This window comes from Sabethes cyaneus, chromosome 3 (genome assembly GCF_943734655.1).
Source record: "Sabethes cyaneus chromosome 3, idSabCyanKW18_F2, whole genome shotgun sequence".
Lineage (NCBI taxonomy): Eukaryota > Metazoa > Arthropoda > Insecta > Diptera > Culicidae > Sabethes > Sabethes cyaneus.
Window position 1 is genome coordinate 79,238,877 of NC_071355.1, and position 27,279 is coordinate 79,266,155.

Below are 27,279 nucleotides of genomic sequence, written 5' to 3' on the forward strand. Positions count from 1 at the left end.
TTATTTGCACCGGACGGATAGCTCTTAGCGGACTTTTTAAACATAAAATGGTTGCAATCGTTGATTATTGATACTTAATCAATTTCTAAAGCATTTACAAATTTACATTAAATTTTTTCATATCGAAAAAGGGTCTCGATTTTGGCACGGTTTCGATTTTGGCAACATAGGCGACACGCATTTGTTGCCAAATTCGAAATCCTACTGTACCACTTTTTTCACTGGTCACGCCTCTATTGCAAACTAATTTTTGTGAAATACACATCTATACGAAGCCTCCAATACCTCGCAGTTGACCTCGAGGTACGATCGTCTAAAAAGCCTGAAGCTGTTAACAGGATCGTAGCACTAGCCCCGCAATTGTCCTGTACTCTTATACTTGACTGCGAAGTCTGTCGTATAAAAACAGAAGGTCAAATTTTGAAATCGGGGAGCCAAGCCCCTAGGCTTGGCTTCGCTTTTTCTATACGAAGAATAATCAATATTGATCATATCGATAATTGGAGCTTTCAAATGACACCAATAGCATTTAAATTGTTATTTCCGTAATTGAGAAACGTGCGCTATCGTACCTATTCATGTCGTTTCAAGCATGCGAAATATTAAACTATTCTCGTCGTTGAAGACAAAATATGCTCCGAATACGAAGCTCATCAAAACAATATCTGATACTCGGTATGCCGTTTACGCCGAAGAACTGCTGCAAGCAATAATAATATCACATCTAATAGTTGTCGATTGCTGCCCATCCTACTAAACTACAAAAACATATTAATGCGGTTCGATCTGGTGTAGTCGATCGAAAGGGGCTCGCGCGATATAAAAATATCAAACAGAACTACAATGAACGGCTCTTTAAAAATAAATGTACATGTGAGATTCCCGATGAGACACAAATGTTGCCAAGGGAAGATCATTGTTGTGACGTAATGAAGGTCTAGCAGGTTCCAAATCTAATTTTACAATTGCTACACTCGACTAGATGACATAATCGGAAGATCTGAAAACTTTTACCTTCATGTTGTTCTCAACCAGGAACTCGGACGAACACAACACATACACAAAGTAGGCCCGGATCAGCTCGAAGGTTGTTTTACTCTTAAACGCGGCCTTCGGATCGTTGAAACTAACGTCCAGCGGGTCCCGCTGTGGCGAACTGGGATCATTCTGCTGTTGATGTTGCTGCTTCGCAACATGAATTCCTCCTGCATTGGCTGTCGCGGTCACGGACCGGAATCGGCGCTGATAGAATTGTCCTCCTGCTAGCACTTGGTTTATGTAGATCGAAGAAGCATGATAGCTTGCGGCAGCGAGGACTTGATTCAAAGGTAATCCTCGCTGGGAACTAGACACCGGTCCAGTGATTAGTGATATCGGAGACGATAACTTTCGCGAGACCGAACAATTGCACCGGGTGACCGAACGCAAAAACGCCATTACACAACAAGCAACGTATCACCACCACTGAAAAGGTCCTGTGCGCGCAGTCAGTTAGACTGTCCGTTGGATCAAAACTCGCTACAAGTCTCGGAGACACCGGCGACGTGGAAGTTGGTGGAAGAGACAAGTTTTCAGAAAAAGGGCTTACACCACTACACGGGCGCTTACACAAAATCGGTATCCTCGTCTTTTCCTTTCTCCACACGCTGAATAATTTGCTAAAACTGGCCTGCCCTTCTCTTCGTTTGCTCACACGAGAACGATTCTTCACATTACACAACGAAAATTCAGCAAAATTACGTAAACACTTTTTCCGTCTTTCGCTCTTTTCGATCTGGCAGCAATAAGTCGGTTTCCAGATATTTATACTGTTTTCACTTTACGATTTTTCCTTTAATCTGGAACACCTTTGAAAATCGCACAAACAAAAAATCGAATTTAATACACTACTTAATGCTCTGGTAATTGACAGGAGGAGGCTGCTGCTGATGAAAACCCCAACGTATTTCAATTGCTGGCTGGCGGTGACTCGCGAAATTCGGAATTATAGAACGGATTAATGAAGCAAACTTCCAGGGAGTAGGTGCAGACCGAGACTTTTCCTATCGAATTTTCAGATTTGCTCCGAATATTTTCTCTTATACAAACAACTAACACTTGACACTCGGATTCGCAGAAGAACGCTCCGTACTCGGCCGCGGGTACAAAGATAGTGAACAGCAAAGCATTACCGAAGCAACGGATTATTCGATTCGATAAATCTACGCTCACTCTCAAATTTTCGTTTCGTCAAATGAGCTCCAAGCTATCCGACTGCTGGCTTTTGCAAGACTGCTGAGTTACCACCTTTTAAACGATCGAACCAATCGTTGGGTGGGGGTTGGGTGGAAAATGAAGAATGAAAAGGGTGGATATATAACGGGATTCGCTTCTCTCTAACATACACATTTGCAAATGTGTCTTGCTCTTTGTTTAAGAACGAGTGGTAACCACGTGCTTTTTTCATCAGGCAAGCACTTTTTGTATTCCACTTTTTTCATTTACACGCGTCTCGTCACAGAGCTTCTCAGGAATCCTCGAAGCGTCAAACGTTTGTACATGAAAAATTTTGTTTAATGCTTTTTATGTTGCTAAGCATAGTGTTGGTCCGATTTTACCAACTCCCAAGTTTATCTTTTATACTCACAGATATATTTCTATTATTGTTATAAAGGTTGTTTCAAATTCTATTTAACAGAATAATCTTGCTATGGAGGTCACATTACGTTCAAAAAATATTTTTCATGTTTCTATAAACCCTTAGGTAACTTTAAAAATTTTTCTACTCGCTCGATCTGAAAAGCTTCAACTGAAAAATGTGATAAAAATACTTGTTTTTTCACCAGTCTGAAACAATTTTTGTTGCGCCATCGCCCAACAAACATTTTTGCTTAAGAGTAGCTTATTCAACTTTTGCATAGCAACTACATATGCAATAAGCGCTTTCAACTATAAGCAAGCGCTTGATAAGCTGCCATACAACAAAGATGTTTCTTGGGTGACAGACTTTATACACATAAACTCGATTATTTTCTTCAAGCCTGTTAGGCTGCGCTTTGTGCTTATTGCTTGAACTGAATACATATAACGAATTCTATTCTCTAATTCTATTCTCTTCTATTAGCGATTGCGCTCTCTTGATGATATTTTTTGCGATCCGCAATATTGTGCATTTACTTGATCGATGGATTCCGAGGGGAGTTCAGGTACTGTTTCAAACGTTCCAAAGGTAAAAAAATGACTAAATTGGCAACACAGTTCGTAATGTTTTATTGCCATAACTGGCAACACAGGCTCATTGCGTTTCTGTCGCAACCTTAATCGTGACTTCGTGTTAATCATTACAAAAGCATTAAACAAATTGTTTTCGAATACGAACGTTATTGCTTTGTTATTGCTTGTTTGGATAATGAAGGATAAACTACGCTTTATTCACTATGAAATTTCGGCAAACCGGCGTTGAAAACACAAATTCATTTCATGCTGAATTTCATTCCGTTTCTTCTGATAGAACGGTAATTCCTAGGTTTATTTACTTTGCTCGATTGGTTCCAATAATGAAACAGCGATGATGACACAATTTGACATTTTATCTGTCAAAAGCTAAAAACAACCCTTTTTACGACCGTCAAGAAACACGACTGTTTCAACCGTCGTGTCCAGTAAGGGAATGGGCGCACAATAGGTATCACTCTGATAAAATTTAGAATTTAAATGTTGTGCCTTGCCGCGATTTTACGAGTCCTACGCAAATTCATCTGTATATAAAAGTGAGCGTGAGTATGTTTGTATGCTTCACCATAACTCCAGAACACCTTGACCGTTCTCCACCAAACTTGACAAACATGTTCCTTGATACAGTGGACCCCGTTCGTTTGAACGATTCCTCATGCAAACTAACGGGGTTGGTTTTTAATTTGAACAACTGCAACCCTAAATATGCTGGAACTTGTGTGAACTGGTCGCCCTACTCTTTGTTATTGTTTTGGTGTTTTGATTCAGTTTAAAGTTGGAAGCAGCGAATATTTCATTCTCCGATCGAATTTCTATCATAATCGTTGGGAAAACGCAATGTGAAACAGATTAAACACGCTAGATCAGTACAAACAAATCGCGTTTATGCGCATTGTCTGCATAAGCAAATGATGTCATGTTGAGAATGGCATTTGAACCATTTTTAATTTGAACGTCGTGCAAACCGGGGCAAACGGGGTGCAAATTAAAAAGTGTTCAGATTAAAAACGGTCAAACGAACGGGGGTCCACGGTATAAGAAAATCAGCACTGGGGGGTGGGCAAGAAGGGGGAGGCCATAACTCCGAAATGTCAGGACGGTTCTTCATCAAACTTGGCGGATATGTTCTTTGACATGCAAGGAAATCAGAACTGAAGGGAGGCTTTAACTCCGAAGTGCCTGGACGGTTCTTCACCATACTTGAGTAGAATCAATATATATAGAATGCCAGTGTCGCTGTTTTTCTACAGGACTCATTGTGGTAAACATGATGCTAACAATCTGTATCAAGTCTGTGCATCGGGAACTTCATTGTCAAAGTTTCTCATTGTTATTTATCTGTTCTTTATCTGTGCGCTGGTTGGTGCTGTCATCAGTGCGCTCTCCGCTGTGTTTTTATGCCAGTGAAATGGTGTTAAACGTTCTTTTTCTTTTCGTCCGGATGAATAGAATCCCAAAACTGCGCCCTTTAGCACCGATTTTTTTTCAGAAATTTGATGCAAGCGAAGTTTCCAATCACATTATTTGGCACCCTTAGTTGAAATTTTAAACTGGTTGTCAAAGTTTGACGATGAGATTCCCCTTTTGATGAATCTCAGGCACACACACATTTGCATATATAATGTAAATACATTATCTGAACATGTGTGATGTTTACCACGCGCACTGCCGCGACACTGGCATTCTATATATATTGATTATGCTCATACTTGGGACACATGTTCCTTGACATAAGGGAATCAGAACTAAAAGGGTTGACAAAAAGGGAGGGGTTCATAACAGGGGGAGGCTCTAACTCCGAAACGCCTGAACACACACATGTTCCTTGACTTAAGAGAATCCTAGGTTGCTTGCCAAAAGGGGGGAGCCCTTACAAAGGGCTAAGTACAAGGGGTTGCGTTTCTTTTGCATTTAAACCGATTGCAGTTTCGTAAGTGATTTTGAAAAAAGAGGGATATTCCACTGAATATATGGCAAAAAAGACCTTTGTTTAGTTTCCATCATCGGGATTTCCATAGAGCGAACCAATGCATAATTAGCTACGTGACAGAAGAGGGAGCTGACTTGGAAAGAACTGACAGGTAGGGGGACAAGGAACGTGAGTATGAATGTATGTTTCGTCATAGTCCCGAAACTTCTGGACTGTTTTTTATTAAGCGTCGTATTTAAACACATGTATTCTGGTGTTAAAAAATCAGCGCAAGGGGGTTGACAACAAAAAGGAGGTGGTCTCTTCAAGGCAAGAGAAAGGTTCAAATGGGTAAAGGGGCGCGTTCCTCTTGCATTTGGAACGATAACAGTAGCACACGTTGCTAAATTTCTGAAAGGGGGAATAGGGTGGCCATTATCAAAGGGGAGGTTCAAAAACCTAAATAAGGCTTTTTGTCGATTTATATGAATTACCGGGAAAAGATTAGGTTTACAAGTGGCTGGGGGACATCATGAGGGGCACATCCTATTGACTCTAACAGCCTCTTCCAGCAGGGATTCGACCGTACGACGACTGGCTTATTAGACCAGCATCATACCTCGAGGCCAACTGGGAGGCAAATTTTTTTGGACATAACATATGCAAAAAAATGAACTAATTTTAGCGATTATTCATGAGGTTACACTGCCAATTGGGTCCTAAAATTTGTGATAAAAAGATGATTTTTTTAGCAGGAACGATAAAGCTTCCCATTATGACTACCAGAGTATAGTTTTTTCTTTTTTAAAAAGATGCAGAGCACTAAAAAATTAAAAAACAAAATTATTGTAATTTATTCTCCCTTGACATTAGAGATCTTCCTTGACATAACGAAAATAACACGTTTCTGGCAACAATGATAACTTTTTCTTACTGGCAACTCTGGTTTGACATTAGAGCAGCTGATCGTTTTGACAGTTACAGCTTCGCAGTTGTCTCTTGTGCTTGTCTGCGTTTTGCTGGTCGTGAGGAAGTGGAACATCAAATTTGTACTAGTTATCGGATAAAAGTTTTGATTCGGGCAATGTATTCCAATCCATCGATTCACGGTGCTAGACTTTGTCCAAATCTAGTTTGCGCTAAGAATGACTAAACGATGTCAAACTGATGGCCAACAGTATAATCTCGGTACAATCGACCCCGCAAAACAGTATGAAAAAAAACGCCAACCGAAACTGGCACCGTATTATCAATCCGATTGGTATGTTCTGCTACTCCGATGTGAATCAGCAGTAGGGCGAACGGCAGACCAAAAATTTCTGTGCGTTTCTAACCAAACGGTCGCATCTCGATGGCGGGTGTTGCATCCGAAAACTGAAGCCATCCACGCTGTGACCAAGTGCAGTCACTACGCTTATTGCTGATTTTGACAAAAGCCTTAATTAAACTGAGATGACCGGAACCGGAAAATGAGCTGTAAACTCAGAAAATGTTTTAGGTTGCGATTGCCAAGCCATTTCCTGACTTTGCAACTTTTGACTTTTTGACACACTATCACATGAGCGTGAAGGTAAACAAAAAGTTTTCCGTGACATTTCAAGACTATGGTTTCTTTTTATAATTCGTGTTGTCTAGACACCGCTTGGCACAACCATGCACAACTATAGTTTGTCTATATAAGGTTGCCCAAATGTTTATTTTTTGTTCAAAATTTCACAAAATTAAAAAAAAGGTTTTTAACGGCAATAGCCTAAAAATATAAAATTGAATATCACAATATGTGTTCCTAACCCTAACCTCATCGATTCAAGCTAAAAACGACATAGGGCTTTAGGACCCAATTGGTGATGAATCCACATATGAATTACCAATCCCAAGGAACAGGAGAATGTGGTCTTTTGGCAGGTCTGGCCTTGGCCCATTATGCTAAAAGATCACTGGATGAGATGGACCGGCTAAAGATAATCGTTGTACTGGATACCGCCAACAGTGCCGCCAACACTCCCAGTGTCGTTCGGCTGCAAACAAAAGAACATATTTGGGCGAATAATTTCGTGGGCAAAACGGAGAAGTAAGCTGATCGTCAACGCCACGAAAGAGCTGAACAATATGCCGACATGTGTTACATTATTTCTGACCAATGCTTGACAACTGTAGACACTCCGGTGAATCGTGAAAACGTCGTTTTTCTTGTTACGTAATATGTGTTAGGCCCTTAAAGTAATCAGTGATGGCAAGGTTATGCGCAAGGGGTTTCCAGTAAGGCGTATAAGTGCGTAGTAATCAGAGATTACTTTTGTAATCATTTACGAATTAATTAGGTAATCAATGGTAATCAGTAGAGTAGGCAATGATAATCTTATGTAATCATTGGTAATCATCACGCTCATTTATTTTAACTCTAAATAGAGTAAAATTGTACTCAGTTTCGTTAAAAGTGGATCTACTTCAAAGAGAGTAACTGTTTATTCACTCTATTTTGAGTTGTGCAGGTATATGCAAAAGCTGAGTAGTTCTTACTCAGTTATCATCCTGCATTAATTAACCAAACTGAGTAATTTTTACCCAGTTATGCTATTTATGTCAAAAAAATGAAAATTAATTTGGATTTCGGAAAATTAGTATTTTCCAAAGAATAAATACAACAACAGACTTAATATTTATTTCAAATTCAAAGCTAATGTTTATGAGGCACAGCTAACAATAAAGAAAAACGAAAAAAGACCAGAGCATTCGCAACTGAGTGAATTGAACTGATACTATAGCAGCGTGCGCAACGTCGGCACATCCGGTGATTCAGTATGTACCATTTTGGCAGTCTCTATCTCCTCATCAGCCGCCTAATAGGGTTGATATTAAAGTCAAGGTATTTGTTGTCCTCGTTTAATGGCATCATGTTGAATAATATATCGCCATCCACATATAAGGAAGTCCGTCATGTAGTTCTTGCTGCGTTGATCGGCCCAAATATGCAGCATCCGACGAATCTGTGAAAAATTTAATTTGCCTATAGAGTGTGAAATACATTAATGGACCCTTTATGTTCTACGGTGGCAAAGCTAATGAGCAATTTTCGTATAAAATTGATGAAACCAAATTTTTTAATTTTTAATACAATACAAAAATTAAATAAAGGAAAAAGTTTTTCGCAATTAAGTTCCATTATTATTTTATTCACCAAAGATACGACGTAGCCTCCAAGTCGTATATGCAAAATACTTACCTGTCGTGAATAAAATAATAGTGGAATTAAATCGTAAAAACTTTTTGTTTCATTTAACAACTTTTGAGAGGGAAGTAGCCATAATATAGCATTATCACATCTGTGTCCATAAATGATTGAAGTGATACTTACGTGAAACAACGCCAAGTTGACAATTTGCGATTTGTTTCCAGTTCTTGCATCTTTCTATGATTCCGTTACATCTTTGATGAGCTTTATTCGTGCCAACTTTAGTTTTTCGCCAATCTTGACCTTGTAGGTGTTCTCTACTTTGATAAGGTTCTGTTCTAAAATGCTATCCAATTAGGTCCAGTTCTTCGTCGTATCTTGAATTTTGAATCAACAGTGGAACTCCTTGTGGTATATAATCTTCGATGCCTCTCGGTTCTGTACTGTAGCTATGCCAAGCTATTTCTGATGGTTCGCTGGATCTATCACACCAGAACGCCCGCATTGTTTTTTACTACCAAAACTTCTGCTTTGACTATTACTGTGTCATTTTACTACTTCGTGGGTGACAGATGCAGTACAATTCATGTAGTTCTAATAATGTCCCTATTCCGTTCTAGTTTTACTTTTAAAGCAGCAGGTTTTTTACTTTTACTAAAGCAGCTTGCATTCTGCTGGCAAGCACCACGATGTTGCATGCCTTTCTTTATAGATTATTCTGCAGGCCTCTATAGAGGAGACGAACGACTTATGTGAGTAATGTGAGACTCGAGATTGCTATCAGATCATCCTCCGGCCACCGTTGAAACCAATCGATTGTGTAGCCAGATGCAAACCCAGGAGTTTGACCGACCGTTTACAAAATTTTCCATCCACCTGAAAATAGAAAATCGCATCGTATTAGTACTCATTTTTCAACACTTAGAAGAACTTATTGGCGAGAGGCACATAATTAAACATGCTCGGACTCGAGGCATGAAAAATTCATATACCTCCACTTAAGTCGTTTTTTACGCGTAGGGAATCGCTTGGGAGCAATTTATTTTCATTACAGGTGGTGGACAAAAGTGAAATTGATGAGTTGCGTATAGGCCGTACGAATAAAACAGTTTATTTTGCTTTTCCCGTTTAAATCGTATGGGAGCATTTGCTCTAACTCTTTTATTCATACGGCCTAGTAACTTTGCTTACAGAAGACTTACGTGCACTTGCCGTATTTGTATGAAAGCTGTTGCGGACTCGGGACTATTTTTGGCGGAGTACGAGTATGAATCACGAGCTACAGGTACTGCTTGGAGAGATTCCCATCGTACACCTGGCGAAAGTTGAAAGACTATAGTGGGCCGGTCAGTGGGTGCATTGAAATCCGTTCTCTTCAAGAACACCATGGGCACCAAGAATAGAGGCACTCAACGTGCTAGATGGCTCGACCAGGTTGAAGCAGACTTACGCGTGTCAAGACGCGCAACGAATTGGCGACGATTAGCTCATGACCGAGTACAATGGAGAGGAATTCTTGATACGGCAAGAGCCACCTCAGCTCTTGACTGGTAAAGGAAGGAAGGAAGATTCTAATGAAAACTATAGAACAAACAACTCGCGACTAAGACAAGACTTGGCGCCTCTCGTTTTCTAAATCAGTGTTTCTTCCAAGCTTATATATTTTTTTAAATTATACTATTGTCGTAGCCATGGAAGGAGCAAAGTGGAGGAGTAACCGCCTAGGAGGGTAGCCTTCCTTGTCGGGACAAGTTTTTCTTTTCACGGATAACACGAATTAAACTTGTCTACTTTATTCTCACATATTTAAAAACACCGCGACTATATACAACTATGTACAATTTAATACAAAGCGACGTGCACGAATTGGCATCTACATGCCTGCTGACTATACGGCATCTGAATGCCTACTGACTTTCAACTTTCTTGCTGCTGCTGTTCAGAGTAGTTTTATAACTTTCGGCCACAATGTCATTATTGTTGGCAGAGCAAATAAAGGCTTAATTGTTGACAGCAATTGCGCGCGAACTGATGCGCTTGGGTTAGCTGTAACTCACCGTTGGCTCACAGCGAGTCGAAGCTTAGTACTGGTTGGAGTATTCCAACAACTATCATGCATGATTTGTATACAGAAGGTGGGGTATCGACCTTCGAGAAATGTGTTTCGGCCTAGAAAAGTCAAGTAATCGTACCTATCTAATTTTCGTTTCCGTTTGCAGCAAGAGGTGGGCAGTTAGAGCCAAGTCTACCCAAGGCTGAGATAAGGTGTTTATGGTAATGATCAAAGAGTTCATGCAGACAACTATAGTGCAATAACGAATTGATTATGATGAATTAATGAGGAAGAAATGACAGAACTTGACTCTTCCGGCGAGCTTCATAAATCCGCTATACTTGTATAAGCATTAAGCAATATAATTGAGCATTGACCAATAAGCATTTCCAATGCAATTTAAAAGCAAGCCAATAAACATTTAAGTTGCCTTAAATGCTACTTAAATGCTATTTTGGCAACATATGCGGCTACTTTACTGCTAGCCCTCTTATAGTGCTGCCAATGCTTATTTGCAGCTAGTTACCAACAAGAAGAATTTAAATAGAATTGTGGATGCCAATTTACAACAGTTATGCAGTCAAAAAGCTGATAAACAACAACCTACAGTATAAAACGCCAGGGATGCTAATAAACGACTGATTTACTGCTTATTTTAATGCTTATTGATTACCTGGGTATTAGCACAAATAACGTGAACAGCCCTCACCAAAGAAGTACCGATCATGACAAACACGAATTTTATGCGCAGTTGAAGCGCGAATACGACCGCTGCCTAAGGCATGATGTCAAAATCATCATCGGAGACTATTATGCTCAGGTTGATCAGGAGTAATTTAAACCGGTGATTGAACGGGTCAGCGTACTTCGCCGCCTCCAAGAATATGATCATACGTAGTACCTTTTTCTAGCATAACCTCCACAATCGGTACACTTGGAGATCACCCAACTAGATGGAATCACAGACCGACCACGTTCTGATGGATGGTCGGCACTTTTCAAACATTATCGACGTCAGAACCTATCGGGGCGCTAACATTCATTCGGACCATTACCTAGGGTTGGTAAAGATACGGCAAACACTATATGCTCTGAAAAACATACGGTATCGGCGCCCGGCACGGTATAATCCAACGCGACTAAAGCAACCGGATGTCGCCGAGAGCTACACGTGAACTCTCAAAACCGCGCTGCAGGAAGAGTGAGTTGAAGAAAATCCCTCTTGAGGACTTTTGGAATGCCGTGAAAACAACAGCGTAGCAGAGAACGTCTTAGGCCGTGTGAACCGAATCGACGTAATGAATGGTTTCACGAGAAGAGCCAGCAGATGTTGGATGAGAAAAACGCAACGCCGATACTAGTGCTGCCGGAAGCCGCCCGTCAGAATGTGGAGCGATACAAACTGAAACGGAGATAGCAAACCCGACTCTTCCAAGAGAAGCAGCGCCACCAGCAGGAGAAGTACGAAGAAGGAAGAACTAGAGCAGCTCTACCACTTTCATAACACACTGAAGTTTTATCAAACTAACGAATCTCGCAAAGGTGTGCCGCGGGCCGAAATGTGCAGATATAAAGAAGGAGGTATTTTGACTACCGACCGTGCGGTGATCAAAAGGTGGAAGCAGCACAACGATGAACACCTGAATGCACAGGGGTGAGGGCTCTCAAACCATTACAAAATAAATTCATGCCTTCAAAATCCCCCACATGCCAAATTTGGTTCCATTTGCTTGATTTGTTCTCAAGCTATGAGGAAATTTGTATTTCGTTTGTATGGAAGCCCCCCCCCCCCTCCTAAACAGGAGAGGGGTCCTAATTTATCAAAAAAAATTCTTGCCTCCGAAACCCCCCACATGCCAAATTTGGTTCCATTTGCTTGATTAGTTCTCGAGTTATGAGGAAATTTGTATTTCATTTATATGGGAGCCCCCCTGTTAAAAGGGGGAGGGGTCATAATTCACCATAGAAAAGATTTACCAGGTGTCGGGTTCGGGTCGGGTTCGGGTTTGGCAAAAAAAAATATTCGGGTTCGGGGCGGGTTCGGGCTTAACGAAAAAAATAAGCCCGGGTTTCGGGTTTGGGTAATGAGAAACCGAACCATCTCCACATTCAGTTTTTGTAAAAGCATAATTTTAACATAATAAAATAAGCAGTACTTTAATGATATCTGGTATGACTCAGATATCATGGATTGGATCATGTCATAACTGCGCCCAAACTAGTGATTGGGTGGACTGACAGAAGACTAGAATTGTCTGCTATCATAAATTATTGGTTTCTATTCCGATTTCCAAAAAGTTTCGTGCCTCGGAATAGTTGTAAGTTTAGCTGTCTTTAACACTAAACATACAGCAGAGCTGTCACAAATACAGATATTTGTGCATGGATAAATTTGGGACCCATCAATTATTTCAGTTGCTGTGATTTCTGGCTCTACTAATGTTCCTGAATTTTAAAGTACTTCATGTTATTTAAATGATTAGATCAAGAAAATAAAATACTCCGCAGAAAACGGTAGGGTCCCAAATTTATGCATGCACAAATATCTGTATTTATTGCAGCTCTGCCGTGAAGGGTTTTCACGGCGTTATAACATAATTCTGTTTAGCTACTTTTATTAGAAAATATATTTAAAACATAATGCAGTTTGGTCCTCTGCTATTTCTTTTTTTTATCGAGAAAAATGTTAATGCTAATCTATTGATCGCTGGATTTCCGGTCTTCTCGCGAAAAATATTCGTAGAGTGAAGTCGGTATATTCCTTTTATGTTTGCTACCTTTAAACTAAGGTGCTAGTGCTTTAGACTAACAACTAGCTTTCGAATATGAAACCCGACCATCTCTAATAAGAGGTATTTGCATTTCATTTCTCATTTGTATGGAAGTCCCCCCTCTGGAAGGACAGACAGACAGACGGACAGAAATCCATTATAGAGTATAGATTCTACATGCGGAACTAAAACTTAAGAGGCTGCCGAAGCGCTCGTCAAACCAGGTACCCATGGGAGGGATATTCAAATTTGTGACTTCCTTATAGTCAAAAGAAAATCTCGAACTTTTTTCAATTTTTTTAGAACGCTGTTAGAGCATATTTTTCTTGGAATAATAATCTGCTGCAAGATCTGTAGCTTATCTAGGTAAAAAAGTTATGAGCTACTTTCGGTCAGCCAACTAATTAAATATAAGTAATCCTATATTAAATTTTTCGGTGGTGACCCATTTTGTACATCTTCCCAAGTTTTTAGCAATATTTATACTTATTGGACCAAGCAAGACTTCAAGAAAACAACCCTTAAAAGCATAATTATTTTGTGTAAAGAAGTCCGCAGAATTGAATGTGGTTCATCCCATTTAGTTTGAAGAACATCAATTTTTGGTCGAATTCCCGTTTGATATGGTCGGTTTAGTCGCCTCCCAGTTGGCTTCGAGGTATAACCCCGTATGACGCTGGCCTAGTAAGCCAGTCATTGTATGTTCGAATCTCCACTGGGAGAGGCTGTTAAAGTTAATAGGATCGTAGCAACTGGCTCTGAAATTTTCTTGCATTCTAACAGCTACCTGCAAAGTCTGTCGTATAAAAACAGAAGGTCAAGTTTCGATAACGGAATGTAGCACTTAGGCTTTGCTTTTTTATGGTCGGTTTGGTAACGGTAACTCAGCCAAAAAACTTAACTCGGTCTTGTGGTTAAAAAATCTAAATTATACATAAATGGACATAAAAGCATAAAAGGGTATCACATGACTTCTTTCCAATGCGACCCATGCCCCTATTGAACTGGTACAACAAAATACAAAGCTTTGGTAAAACTTGTAGTATATTCAATGCAATGAAAATATGCTTATCAGGCAGGGAGGGATGCATTGGGGAGACAATAACGAAAAACTGATGGCTCAAATTACTAAGTTGCAAACAAGTGGGGGAAGTGCAGAAAATAACCACGCTAAGAATTTTCGCGTGGGACTCTAAATAGGTGGAAACTCCGTAATAAACATATCAAATTTCATTATTTTTATGTGGTTAAGAAATGACACAAGCACACAGAATATATCCATGTCATATACACGAAATACATCGAATACACAATGCAGCAAGTGCTACATGGATACCCCTATTATTATTGCTTCTTCTGACGAAATATTAGGTCTGGTTCGTTTTGCTGATTTCATATAACGCGTAAGAAATGCAGACATTCTATATTCTAATTTTTCAATCTAAACAATCATTGGCTTGGATTAAAATTTTCACGTTAATGCAATTGAGCCATCATGTCACTTCTTACCCTACCAGTACTATTATTATCAACGAGGATTAAAAAATACATTCAATCTCCTCGATTTTCCCAACATTCAGAATTCCTCTCAATTGCGACCGTTTCCGTGAAAAAAATTTGATAAGTTGAGTACATTCGACTTTCAATTATAATTAGCCACTGGTTGCTAGCGACATCAAACATCAAATTCCTTCCGTTGGATGTTAGAGGTGGTTTGAAAGTATCATCTTCACCTTAACAAGATAAAAGCTCATTAAAAACATTAAAAAACTTACTGTTCTTTATTAATCCAGTGCACTTTAACTCCTGTTATTTCGTCACTCATTCCGAAGCAATACGTCACAAATTCCAGTCAACTTCCAGTTACTGGCAGCAAATCTTGTCCTGTATGCTAGCAGCCGGTTACGATTCCTGTCCAATATATGTAAAATATCAAGTTTTGGAAACGAAATACATCAGGATTTTGCTTTTCTTTATTCAATTTTACGTATTCCTGATGGTTACTTACTTTTTAATTTGGAAAAACTGATGCATGCTGCATCTATTTTCAACTTTACAACTTCACTTCTATTTTGTTTTTTTTTTTTATTTTTCTCACCACACTTGCACGGTTACTCAAAATAGGCAAAGTGAGAAATTAAAGAAACTGAGTAGAATTCTACTCAGTTTGTTATTCAAAACCACTCATTTTTTGACATTTTGCATAAAACTACGAAACTGAGTAAAATGTACCCTATTTAGAGTTAAACCGAACGAGCGTGTGTAATCAATCAATATTACTATAGTGACACCCCTTGCGTGACACTGTGGTGAATGTGGTGAAAATGCTGCGCAGCATAACCGGCAGAAACGAAATACAAACAAAAAGGGAATTGTCGCATTACGAGGCAGACTTCAATTTGGGGTTCTTTACAAGTTAGGTTTGTGTTTTTTATTATAATTAAATTTCATTTATCGCTTTCAAAATGAGCGCTGCAAGTGTTAAAAGAGAAATTTATCGTTCATTAAATGAGCTGGTGTGCCTACCGCAGTGTTTGGTTGGTCAAAATATTCTAATTGATATGCGGAATGAAACATCGGTAGCCGGGAAAATAACGAACGTTGATGGGTAAGTGAATATCTACTTAGTCGAAAACGGTTGCATGTTAAAAATTGATGAGAGACAACCGTTATACTTTCAGATTTATGACCATTTTCATGAAAAATGCTGTCTACATCGACGAACTGGGTAAACACTATCAAATGGAAGAATTCATGATATATCCGCGATGTGTTCGATACATCCATATTCCAGAAACGGTAAGTTGCTTTATTTTGCATGAATTGATAATCCTAGCAAACCCCCAAAAACGATTCAAGCGATTCAAATATGACATTCTGGCTGACTTTTGCAGTTACTTTACAGACTTACTAAAAACTTACTTACTTTATTAGTAAATTATTTTCTGGAAAACCATATATACCTACTGCCTATAAACACATTACAGTTCTATGTTATTTTTCGCTACTTTTGAAACAACTCTGATAATCGTCTTTAAATGATTTATTCTTTCAATATTTCAAAAAGTAAAGTTGTTTGTTCCCATAGGATGTTGAAAAAAATAACAAATTATGTCAGTCTCACGTTACAAAGTACAATATATTATATATTTTTTTGGAAATTCCTGGACCAATTTGGCTACAATAACTACCAAATGAAGAGTTTTATGGCCCAGAAGAACGGTATTACAGAATTTGCATTGAATGTATTGTTACGAAGATATGGCCGGAACAAGTTTCGGAATATATTGAACTTGAACATAGTAGCACCTTGAATCATAACAAGCCCATCATGCGGCTAAGTAATTACCAAACTAGATCTTTGGTAGTCTTATTAAGTGTTGAACACGTCATTGATCACTAAATCACATAAATATGTCCGGAAATGTTCCCTGTGTTTGCCGGCAACGCAAGTGGAACAAGGCATGTTGATTGTTATGCGTTTATTCTTGCGCAAAACAAATGCAAGTTCATAACTTCGGCAGTTTTTGTAAGTTTTGAAACAAATTTTAAGTCACTTATGAACAAATTGAGTATAAAAGTAATCTGTTATTTGCATTCATGTGATATTATGAAGATTTTGACGATTTGTTTCCAAAATATTAGCGGTTTCAGAAGCGTTTTCCACAGTTTCAGTTTTTACATGTGAGACTGACTTCCATTTCTGGTCATTATACCTCTTCTGGGAACTTTTATTAGATTAAAGTCTACGATGTCAACGTTAGGTTTAGTAGGCATTTATTTTCAGTCCCTCCTCACTACCGTTTCTTTCGTGTTGAATTCTATATCACCTCGATGAAACCTCATGACAGCCACTCATATAGTTTAATTGTACTGATCAGCGCAGGCTTGCAAGAGCCTCACTCATGTGCTGTATTTGAGGCGAGCATGGCAACGAAACACTTCGTTATTTTTAACCTCATAGTGAGCCTTGAAGTGTTTCAACACGAAGCTCCCGAATCATTGGAAAACTGCACTTCATGAAATATTCCATTTGAAGAGCGCTTGAAGAGCAGCTTTACTACACATTGAGGATTGCACATTGAAAAATTTCAATGGAATATTTGCTTTAGAAGATACTTCTTCAAATCTTATTTATTTACGCACAGTTACTTACATTCACTTTTTATGTTTCATACGAAAGCTATTTTTTGAAAATCTACACAACACAAAGATTATGAAAAGCATCAAATTTCTTGAAATTATTTTGGGAAGTAATTTTTCATTGCTCTGAATCAATTTGATGATTGGTCCTCGGAATGGCCATTCTGCAACGGGTTCCCGTAGGGATCCGTGTTGTCATGGATGTTTTTGGATAGAATACCGACAATATGGATATCAAAATTCATCATTGTTTTGAGACATTTTGATGATTTATGATCGAACTATACGGTGCTGGCCTTACAAGCCAGTCGTCGTATGTTTGAATTTCGGCCGGGAGGTGCTGCTATAGAGTCAGTAAGATCATTGCACTAGCCCCGTAAATGTCCTGTACTCTAATAGTCGGCTGCAAAGTCTGTCGATAAATAAGGGTCAAGTTCTCAACAGGACGTTTATACCCATGGCTTTGCTTATTACTGATAAAAGTCCCGCGGAAATTTGTTCCCGAATCGTCCTACCGTGGACAAATCATCAGATAGAGTCAAAACCATGAAAAACGATCTTCAGGGGTAAATTTTTAAATTTGTATACCCTTATTGCCGGTGTTGCCAGCCAAATACTTCTATGGCCGCATGAAGCCCTAAGGGAAACCGTGGCAGAATAGGCATTCCAAGTACCAATCATCATATTGTTCCAAAGCAATGAAAAATTACCTTCCGTTGTAATATGAGGTATTTTGAAATCCGTTCTGGTTTGAGAAATGAATTGTTACTGTTGTTTTACTATTCTAAACAGAAATTTAGAAGTTGAAATTTGAAAAATTATTGAAAAATAACATTATTTCCTTAATCTCGGATAAATTTGCCAATACCGGTTTTTATCAAAAGTGTCCAATATCGATCGCTCAACTTTCACCCCTCGTTGTAATTGTCCTCAGATAATTTAGTGATGTTAACATTTTATTGCTAATACTCGCCCACCTCTATGATTAACGTCACTACTGGCCTTATAAGCCAGTCATCGTATGTTCGAATCCCGGGTTTGAGAGGCTGTTAGAGTCAAATTATTATAACTCTGGCGCCGTAATTACCTTGCACTCTAGCAGCTAGCTGCAAAATCTGTCGTATAAAAACAGAAGGTTCAGTGTTAACATTGGAATGTACCACCTAGGTTTTGCTTCTATATCTCTACATGCTCTGGTTTATAGGTCTGACCGTTCTCATCTCATAAACCATTATTTGCTTTTATAGTGAAAACTGATAGAAAAATGATTGCAAAAATAAATTTGAAGGTAAATTTATGATTAACATTCGTATAAGAAAATCGTAATTTATTGATTTACATTTATATACAACGTACATTTGCAATTCCTATCAAAAAAAATTAAGGTGATAAAGCATACTTGGCATTTTGAACTATGAATATTATAAACATAAACTGTACTAGTCCATAGATCATTCTTGAAAGTTGCTAGTAAAAAATAAGTATATTTGGTAAAATAATGTTGCAGCAGAATTTCACAAAACAACATAAAAAAACTATAGCGATAAAACGCATAATGTGATGATAAATTTATGCAAATTCAGCTTGAGTTTTGCTCTCTGAGGATTTTCGAACTTGCTGTAAATACTACTCTTCAAACTTTGGTACCTTGCTGCCCATATTACTATGATTATATCCAAAACATAACAAATGTTTTAATTCCGGAACACATCCTCGTAATATCAGATTTCCGGAAACCAGCTGAACCAATTCCGACTCTGTTGTCACCATACTAGAAGTGGATATGTTCGTGAATCTTTGGGTACTAAGAGAATTCAAATTGGTCGAAAATTGCCAAAGTTTCAAGCATTTTAATTTGTGGTACCCGGGTACGCTTGTCGAGCACATAACGGTTAATTTTGATGAAGGTCATGATTTCAATAAACAAGTTTAAATTTCTGCATCTCGTGATTTGTGCACATATTACCCAAAGTCAACTTTAGCAAGATGCACAATTTTGAGTTTGATAGCTTTTGAGCTGACTTGTGTGAGCGTGAAATATTTCGCTCCCGAAAACTCTGAATTTGCACTTCAAGGCAATCGGGAGGAGCTTTTTATTTCTACTCAGAGCGATATGGTAGCACAACGTAGCAGGCATGATGCATATGGGTCATTCCACGGGAAATTTACAGTCAAAATTTTTTTTCTCTTCGGGATATTTTTTTTACGTTCTTTGTTCAAAAAAAATCGACACGTATTTTTGTATTTCGATGTTACTGTTGGAATTCGCAAGATATGATTTTTTAAAGTATTGTAATCCGAAAAAATCACTATTTTTTAAATACTGATTGTAAACATAGTTTGTAATATCAAAAAATGACTTTCTACCAGATGTGTTCACTATTCCACAAGCTTTCAAAATTGGTATACCATACCTCCTCACGATTGTTTTTCAATAGTTAAATAGTGCATTTTTATAAACAATTGCAATTTTTTCAAAGTTGGAACTTTTTTTTCTCGATTTTTTTTACTTTAAAATATGTGTTCATCTTTCTCGAAGAAGCATGCAAAATTTGGAAATGGAGAAATGAAAACTCTGGAAGTTATGAGTTTTTATGTCTCAGCGCGTGTGTTAATGTAAAGCGAGCGGTAATGCTCAATCGATGTTCTAACCCACGGGCAGCTTCATAACGAGGCCGCCTTGGATGCTATTAAGTGTAACGTGTCGTTGAAGCACGCGCATTCGTCCGCTCGTTTGCATTAACGTGCGCGCATCGATATAAAAATTCATAGCTTCTAGAGTTTTCATTTCTCCATTTCCAAATTTTGCATGCTTCTTCGAGAAAGATGAACAAATATTTTAAAGTAAAAAAAATCGAGAAAAAAAAGTTCCAACTTTGAAAAAATTGCAATTGTTTATAAAAATGCACTATTTAACTATTGAAAAACAATCGAGAGGAGGTATGGTATACCAATTTTGAAAGCTTGTGGAATAGTGAACACATCTGGTAGAAAGTCATTTTTTGATATTAAAAACTATGTTTACAATCAGTATTTAAAAAATAGTGATTTTTTCGGATTACAATATTTTAAAAAATCATATCTTGCGAATTCCAACAGTAACATCGAAATACAAAAATACGTGTCGATTTTTTTTGAACAAAGTACGTAAAAAAAATATCCCGAAGAGAAAAAAAATTTTGACTGTAAATTTCCCGTGGAATGACCCATATGTTCTTCGATGCATTTGCACTTCAGTATTGATGAAGATGAAAATTTTTTCAGAGTGAGCCATGGAACTGCTCTTGTGAGTTTGAAGTGTTTTTGCAAGCCTGTGATCAGGGACCATAAGTGGGGCGCAGTACTGACATGAGGAATCAAAAAAGGAAAGTAGGATGAGCATTGAAGGTAAGGGGTCCTAATACACAAAAGCAAAGTCTAGGTGCTACATTCCGTTATCGAAACTTTATCTTCTGTTTTTTATACGACAGACTTCGCACCCAGCTGTTAGAGTACAGGACAATTGCAGGTCCAGTTGCTACGAGCAGTGCAGGATATAGCAAACGCCCGGGTCATATAATCAAATCTATTACTGGTCATAGTGAATGTTGAAACCTGTTATGTATCAGATAGGTTTTTCTTGATATATATAATTGGATAACAACCAACCATTAAAATTAAGAATAGCTTCTTTGTTGCCCAAGTCCCAGTGGCCAACGTCACCATCAGTTCTATTGCTAATTTTCATGACTTCCTTACTCATTTACAAACAACCCTGTTCTGCTGGTGCGTACGGCCATCATGATACTTGTGAAGCACTCATGAAGTCGTGCAACATCTATTTACATCGATGTGTCACTACTCGTGCAACAGTGGTTTACAAACAAAATAATTCGCTATTATTGCTGCCAATGTGTGTATTTTTGTCACTTCTTTCGATTTTTATGCACGCTCGCTACATACCTCAATCCACCTTCTCACACGATTGTGTGCATGTTCTCACATTTATAGTGACACAGTCAGCAGCAACAAAGTGGTTTAGTTTCTGCTATCAAGTAATAAATCAGTCTACTTTTTATTATTCTATCTAAAGACGGCCTCGGGCACGTCACAAGTATTTTTTTCTATATTGTGTGGCTCACAATAAAGGGTATTTGTTAAAAGTGGTCGTCAATATTCTGTATAGCAACTACTGTAAACATACAGGACTGATTGATAACGATACAACATAATTGATTGTTAAAAAAACGAAAAGAGGAAAATCGAAAGGTCACTGTGGAAACTCGATTATATCGAGTAATCAAGTGCGCTATTGGCAAGCTGCCGGGAGTGGACAAATGTAGTGCAGTATGAACGCAGCTGCCGTAAAACTGAAAACTGAATAATTATAAATGTAAGATGAATAACTCGTGGGTGATAAAAAATACTGCATAGCCGCAGCCCAAAACAGTGCAAGGTTACGTAAAAATAGCAAAGTGATAGTAAGTGTACACATGTTTCACGACGATTGTTTTGTTTTTAGAAACTAATTTACAGGTGTTGTCTAGGAATATATAATCTCTAAAATTGAAAATTGAGCTAAAATTCATTTCTGTAGCTGCAAGTAAAATTAAACTTCCGCACTTTTTGTTAGTTTGTTGCATTATAAACATACATCGGTTTAGCAAACATGCTTGGCAGCAAATTTGTTGGAGCATAAATTTTCATTCTGAAACCAAATGTAATGCATTCAGTGCCTGAGAAAATATTCATAGATTATACTTGGAAGAGTCTCCAATGAAGCAGCTTTTTTCAAGAAACCAGTTTTTAAGTGTATCAACGCACGTGCGTCTCGCTACGGAGTAGTGACAGTAACATTGCACCCACAATTCCTAATTGTAATCTAAAAGTATTTATGTATTAGGTAGAATTAATATGAATAATTTTAAACCTAAAAGTAAGTAAGTTTTTTCACAGGAAAAAATTTATTGAATCTGTCGTAATTTTTATTTATAGTGGCATGATTAAATAAATTGATGATTTAATTAAAAAAATTTGATATAGAACCACGGATAAATTAAAGCTAAAATAAGACAATTGATTATTTATTTCAAAAGTTCAATTCAATGGACAAGGTAGTTTAAGTCGTCTCCCTCAAACCACAAAAGAACATTGATTGTTTCATCTCGAGCAAGTCGGAGATGTCAATAAACAATTTATACATTACTAAGACAACTAACAAATGAACAATTGGCAAACAAATACTTAAAAAACTTTTTTAAACCTAACATAGGTATAAACTTACGGGGTAAACCTTACGCTACTAGACAATAAAAGACAAACAAACAAACAAACTTATCAAATCTCTAAGAATTTTTAAAAACTTGAAGAAATGTTTTGTTTCATATCCTAAATACCTAAACTAAACCATGTTGATTTTGTAAGAAAATTAGAATATAACCGCCTATCAGTCACACTCCCTCCTGAGACATGTTCCTTACTATGCTTGTTCATTTTGATTTGAGGTGTTGGTATAAGTTAAGATATCAGATCGTTAGTCGAGTATCATTTGTAAATCACGTAAAAACGTCTATTTGACACAATAGCTAATGCTAACATACTAAAAATCAGGCTAACAAATAGAACAAACCGAGTTTCCACGTAATAGGCATACAATCGATTTATTCACTCAATATAAAAAACTGGATCCTTCAAACATGATGTCTTTGAGTAAGCTAGTAAATAATTTAAAAATAGTCTAGTTATAGAGATAACACAAAAGGAATTAAACAGTTTTTTACTCAATCAAACAATGTAAACTAAGCGAGGTGTCACTATGCCACACTAAGTAAGGTAATCTATCACAAAGAAACTAAATCACATTGTAGGTTGATTGAAAAAAAAGTCATCCCTTTTGCGATTATGTACAATAGAACCTTTTATTATAATTTAGAATTTTAGAAAAATTAACCACAGCTCAAATATTTTTTTCAGTCACCGCCGTTCTACTATTAGTGTTGGGCAAAATCAAAGTACCAAACACCGAGAAACATACCTAAATACAAAAGCGGATTCGGTTGAATGGTGTTAGTGTCTCAGCTGTTGCTGCTGTGCTCACCGAGTTTTGTCAACAAGCATGGGATCGAAAGCAGTGACAGTGACATCAGTTTTGCTGCGACAGAGCTCTGGTGCGTTGTTATCCACTGCTAGTGCTAACTTCGGTTACGACACATTGCAATTATTGCGGTTCCTCCCAGCTGGAATAAATACTCTATCACGCCAACAAGCCACACGCGAAGTTTTTAATCGGAAGTGTATTCGATGCTATTCGCGCTATTCAGCCAATAGAATCATGACGGGTACTGATACGTTTCGATTCTCGGACTACGACTGTGTAGGCTTCGATTTGGATAACACTTTGCTACGGTATCATATAGGTAATATGATAGAGCTGGAATATGACATCATGTCTAAATATTTGGTAGAGCAACGAGGATACTCCGGTCGTTATCTGTTACAACCTCTGGACGTGGATTTCTTACAAAAAGGATTGATCATTGATTTTCAACGAGGAAACATATTGAAATTAGGCCCCGACGGAACCATTCATCAGGCCACACACGGTACTAAAAAGATGGCTGAAGCGGAAATAATAGCCTATTACGGCAGTGATAAACGGTGGTCCGTAACGACGGAATATTGTGAAAATATGCTAGTGGCCTGGAATGGTCCGCTTTCTGAAAAAATTCGAACTGTGCTCGATTACTTCGATATTTGTGCCACACTACTGTTCGGCAGAATAATAGACACATTAGATGAAGATGCCCATGAGCGTATAGGACTCTACAACGTATGGCCAGACCTGCTGGATGCATTGGTTAACATGTACTCGAGAGAACATTTTGGTCGAAACGTTGGAGGTTACTTTGAAGCACTGAAACAACATCCAGATAAATATCTGCAAAAAGCATCACCGGAACTAGTTTCTTGGCTAAGGGAACTGAAAAAGACGAAAACAACCTTCCTTGTTACCGGGTCGCATATCGATTTTGCCAATTTTACTGCATCTTATGCTCTTGGGCCCGATTGGCCGGAGCTGTTCGATGTTGTAGTTGGATTCGCCAAAAAACCCGGATTTTTTATTGGTGCCAAACCATTCATTCGCTTAGAAGGTACTACTGAAACGGAGCCTTTAACCCCGTCACAACTTGAGCGAAATCATATGTACTCCCAGGGTAATTGGCGTGACCTGACTGTTCTCCTACAGCGTCTGTCGCACAAACAAAATCCTCGATATCTCTACATTGGAGATAACCTAATTCAAGATGTGTACACCCCTGTTAAATTCACCAAAGCTGATACGGTTGCCATTGTAGAAGAAATGACGGCGGAAGGCATGAAGGGCAATCCTCTCCGACATCCGGACGCGCTCTATTTGCAGTCCAACTTTTGGGGTTCCTATTTTGTAGCCAATTCAAATCCTCGTCTCCAGGAGGAACCATCGTTGTGGGCCGATCTTATTAAGCGACACGCACGTATCTGTGTCCCTACTATGGATGAAATTATACAATACCCGCTGGATCACAGTTTCAATAGTTTCACTGAAAGTTTAGCATGTGTTGATGGATATTATCCGGCGGAACCAATGAAACTGGTTAACTAGAATGTAAATCATATGTTTGTTATATTTACCTACGAAAGCCCGAAGGTGCAGTTTACTCATAGAAAAGTTGTAAGAAGAGAAATTTTGTTATCCACTTGACCTTAGTTTGACCTGTCGACAAAACTGGGTGCAATTCAACTTGTGAGAGAAGAGCAAAACAGCTGAACCTTTTGCATCAAGTGCAGTTTTGTTTACATACGTTAATCAATGAGAAGTTTTATATCTGTCGACGAGCTAAAAATAGTTTACGGGTAAAAAAATCTTTTGTTGCCATTACTAGCAACACACGCGCTGCACACAATCGTTTTGCATGGTACAACTTTTGGCGTTGTAAATATTCGCACAAGTGTACACAAGGGCCTTGTCGTTCATTATAATGTAAATCCCAGTCCACCAGCGTTCATGTGTTTAGACCAACTTACAACAGTTTTTAACAAAACAATTTACTATTTTTTCTATGAATATTATTACTTTCTTAGTGGTATTATATTTAACCTTCGTTAAATAGAATAATAATGTTAAATTTTACAAATTTTATTCAGTCATTTAAATTATCTGGGAAAGTTGGCTAATTGTCATCTTAATTAGAAGAATATAAACAAAATTGAATGATCGTTGATCCGAGCATTTATTTGACCTAGTTCCCTTTGTCACGAAACAGTGCAACTCGTTTTAAAGTGGCTAATCCAATTTTGAACATATTTGCTTAGTATGGCTTATTAGTTGAGTACTAGTAACATGGATGTAATATCTTTCAATTCTTGAACAAATTTATTGCGAAAGACTGATTTAGGGAAAACTAAATCGCTAGACTGGTATTTCATCTAGAACATCGTTGAAATACTGAGCATTGTAGGTATCTGTTGTGCTATCAAAGTTCGGTTTCATTTTTCAACACCTATTTACTATTTCAAGAAAATTAGGATAAAAAGAGAACATGTATAGGCCGATACTTAATGCAAGTTCACTGACTGTTAATTAAACGAAGGTGCTTTCAGTAAAAAAACGCGTTTTGCTTACTGTGAAATTTGAATCGTGTTAGAATCATATTCCTGTTGATCTGTCGAGTATGATGAGCGGATAATAGTCATTAACTACAACAGCAAGATGAAGTAATCTCAATAAAGAGTGAGATCAAATGTTCGCTTTTGTGACTCAATAATAGCAAAATTTGTACGTAAAGCAATATGAAGCTATACAGACACAGTAATGCACAAAGTATGTTGAGTCTACAATCTACGTTTTAGTTCGGTCGATCTACAATTTTAGTTCGGATTCAGGAAGCAAAAGATAACCACCAAAATTCTACACAGACTAGTAAATGGTCCGCTTCATAATCATATCATCCAATGATTACCCTATGAGTGCTATAGAGAAACAGATAATAGTCGCTTCATGATAGTTTATTGTTTCAATGAAAGAATTTGATAAGCGCCTATTAGCATGCCGAGTGGCATTCCGGTTATACTCGCATTATGTCGAAAAAGATTTTTTTATGTTAGACAAACAATGTCGGAGAAATGTGTTTTTAAATGAGACAATAAATAAAATTTTAGCTGAAATATCTACTTCAAATGGTTCTGTTCTACTCATTTTCTTGTTCAAAAATTCGTATTACTATTAGTTAGCTTTAGCTCTTAAAGAGCCATAGAGAAGAATTAGTGTATTCATTAGTTGATAGTGATAGCAGTAGATTTGTTACAGTCCAGAATGTGGATGCAATTTGAATCAAAAGAACTGTTGTGTTATCTTACCCATTTACATCACACCTGTATAGTTCATGATGATAATAACACTAGAACCCAAAGAAAAATGGATCTTCAGCTTTTAGAGCACAGTTAATAACTTTATCTAGAGCAATTTAGATTGCTTTCAATAAACGGCTTTTATGTATCTGAGTTACTTATACTTTATTGTATAACGATTGATGACAGCATAACCTAAAGTGTGTATCATTAGTTAGCATGAAGTCTTTGTTTTTACTTGTATAGATTACGATCGTACCAGCATTGGAGGAACACATCGCGAAAATGACCGCACGGAAACCGAAAAACCCTACTAAGATGACATTTAAAATAAAGCGGGCTCGGCAATATCAACAGCAAACGTTAGCTGAGAACAAGATGGTATGAGAAACACTTTAATTGGAACAGTAATGTATTGCACACTAAGTTTATAAATAAAGGAATGCAGTCACTTTATCGCCTGGTTGGTCGATATTTTTTGATTATATTTTGTACATGTTTTTAGTGAGAAATTCTCAAACAATGTTCAACAATCCATTGTTACTGTCTTTTGCAATGGTAACCACATTCAATGGAATAAGATTTTTCTAGATTTCGACCGTGTCCAATAATTCCTATTTATCGCATTAGAAAAGGTATGCCTGGTTTTCAG

At 37.8% G+C, this 27,279-nt stretch overlaps 3 protein-coding genes across 4 annotated transcripts in view; 2 read left to right on the forward strand and 1 right to left on the reverse strand.

Moving 5' to 3' along the window:
- LOC128742888 (proline dehydrogenase 1, mitochondrial) overlaps positions 1-2,132 on the reverse strand; it is a 42,923-nt gene extending 40,791 nt beyond the window's left edge. For both annotated transcript variants that reach the window (XM_053839379.1, XM_053839380.1), the window contains exon 1: positions 1,015-2,132. In XM_053839379.1, the coding sequence (XP_053695354.1) occupies positions 1,015-1,437 (423 nt within the window). In that variant the 5' untranslated portion in view covers positions 1,438-2,132. The remainder of the gene's footprint in view (positions 1-1,014) is intronic.
- A 13,389-nt stretch (positions 2,133-15,521) lies between these two features.
- Positions 15,522-27,079, forward strand: LOC128742892 (U7 snRNA-associated Sm-like protein LSm10). The gene is made up of 3 exons (XM_053839384.1): positions 15,522-15,726; positions 15,800-15,917; positions 26,874-27,079. The coding sequence occupies exons 1-3, from the start codon at positions 15,584-15,586 to the stop codon at positions 27,012-27,014; spliced, it is 402 nt and encodes a 133-aa protein (XP_053695359.1). The 5' UTR covers positions 15,522-15,583; the 3' UTR covers positions 27,015-27,079.
- On the forward strand, positions 21,292-26,760 carry LOC128742891 (5'-nucleotidase domain-containing protein 1). Its single transcript, XM_053839383.1, has 2 exons — positions 21,292-21,721; positions 23,214-26,760. Exon 2 carries the CDS (start codon positions 23,356-23,358, stop codon positions 24,880-24,882), a length of 1,527 nt encoding a protein of 508 aa, XP_053695358.1. The 5' UTR covers positions 21,292-21,721; positions 23,214-23,355; the 3' UTR covers positions 24,883-26,760.
- Positions 27,080-27,279: the final 200 nt, after the last annotated feature.

Excerpts from the sequence above, each read along its gene's own strand:
- LOC128742892 (XM_053839384.1), top strand. The coding sequence starts at position 15,584 with ATGAGCGCTGCAAGTGTTAAAAGAGAAATTTATCGTTCATTAAATGAG. Across the intron at positions 15,727-15,799 it reads AAAATAACGAACGTTGATGG|ATTTATGACCATTTTCATGA; the intron begins GTAAGTGAATAT and ends TTATACTTTCAG. Across the intron at positions 15,918-26,873 it reads ACATCCATATTCCAGAAACG|ATTACGATCGTACCAGCATT; the intron begins GTAAGTTGCTTT and ends TTACTTGTATAG.
- LOC128742891 (XM_053839383.1), top strand. The coding sequence starts at position 23,356 with ATGGGATCGAAAGCAGTGACAGTGACATCAGTTTTGCTGCGACAGAGC.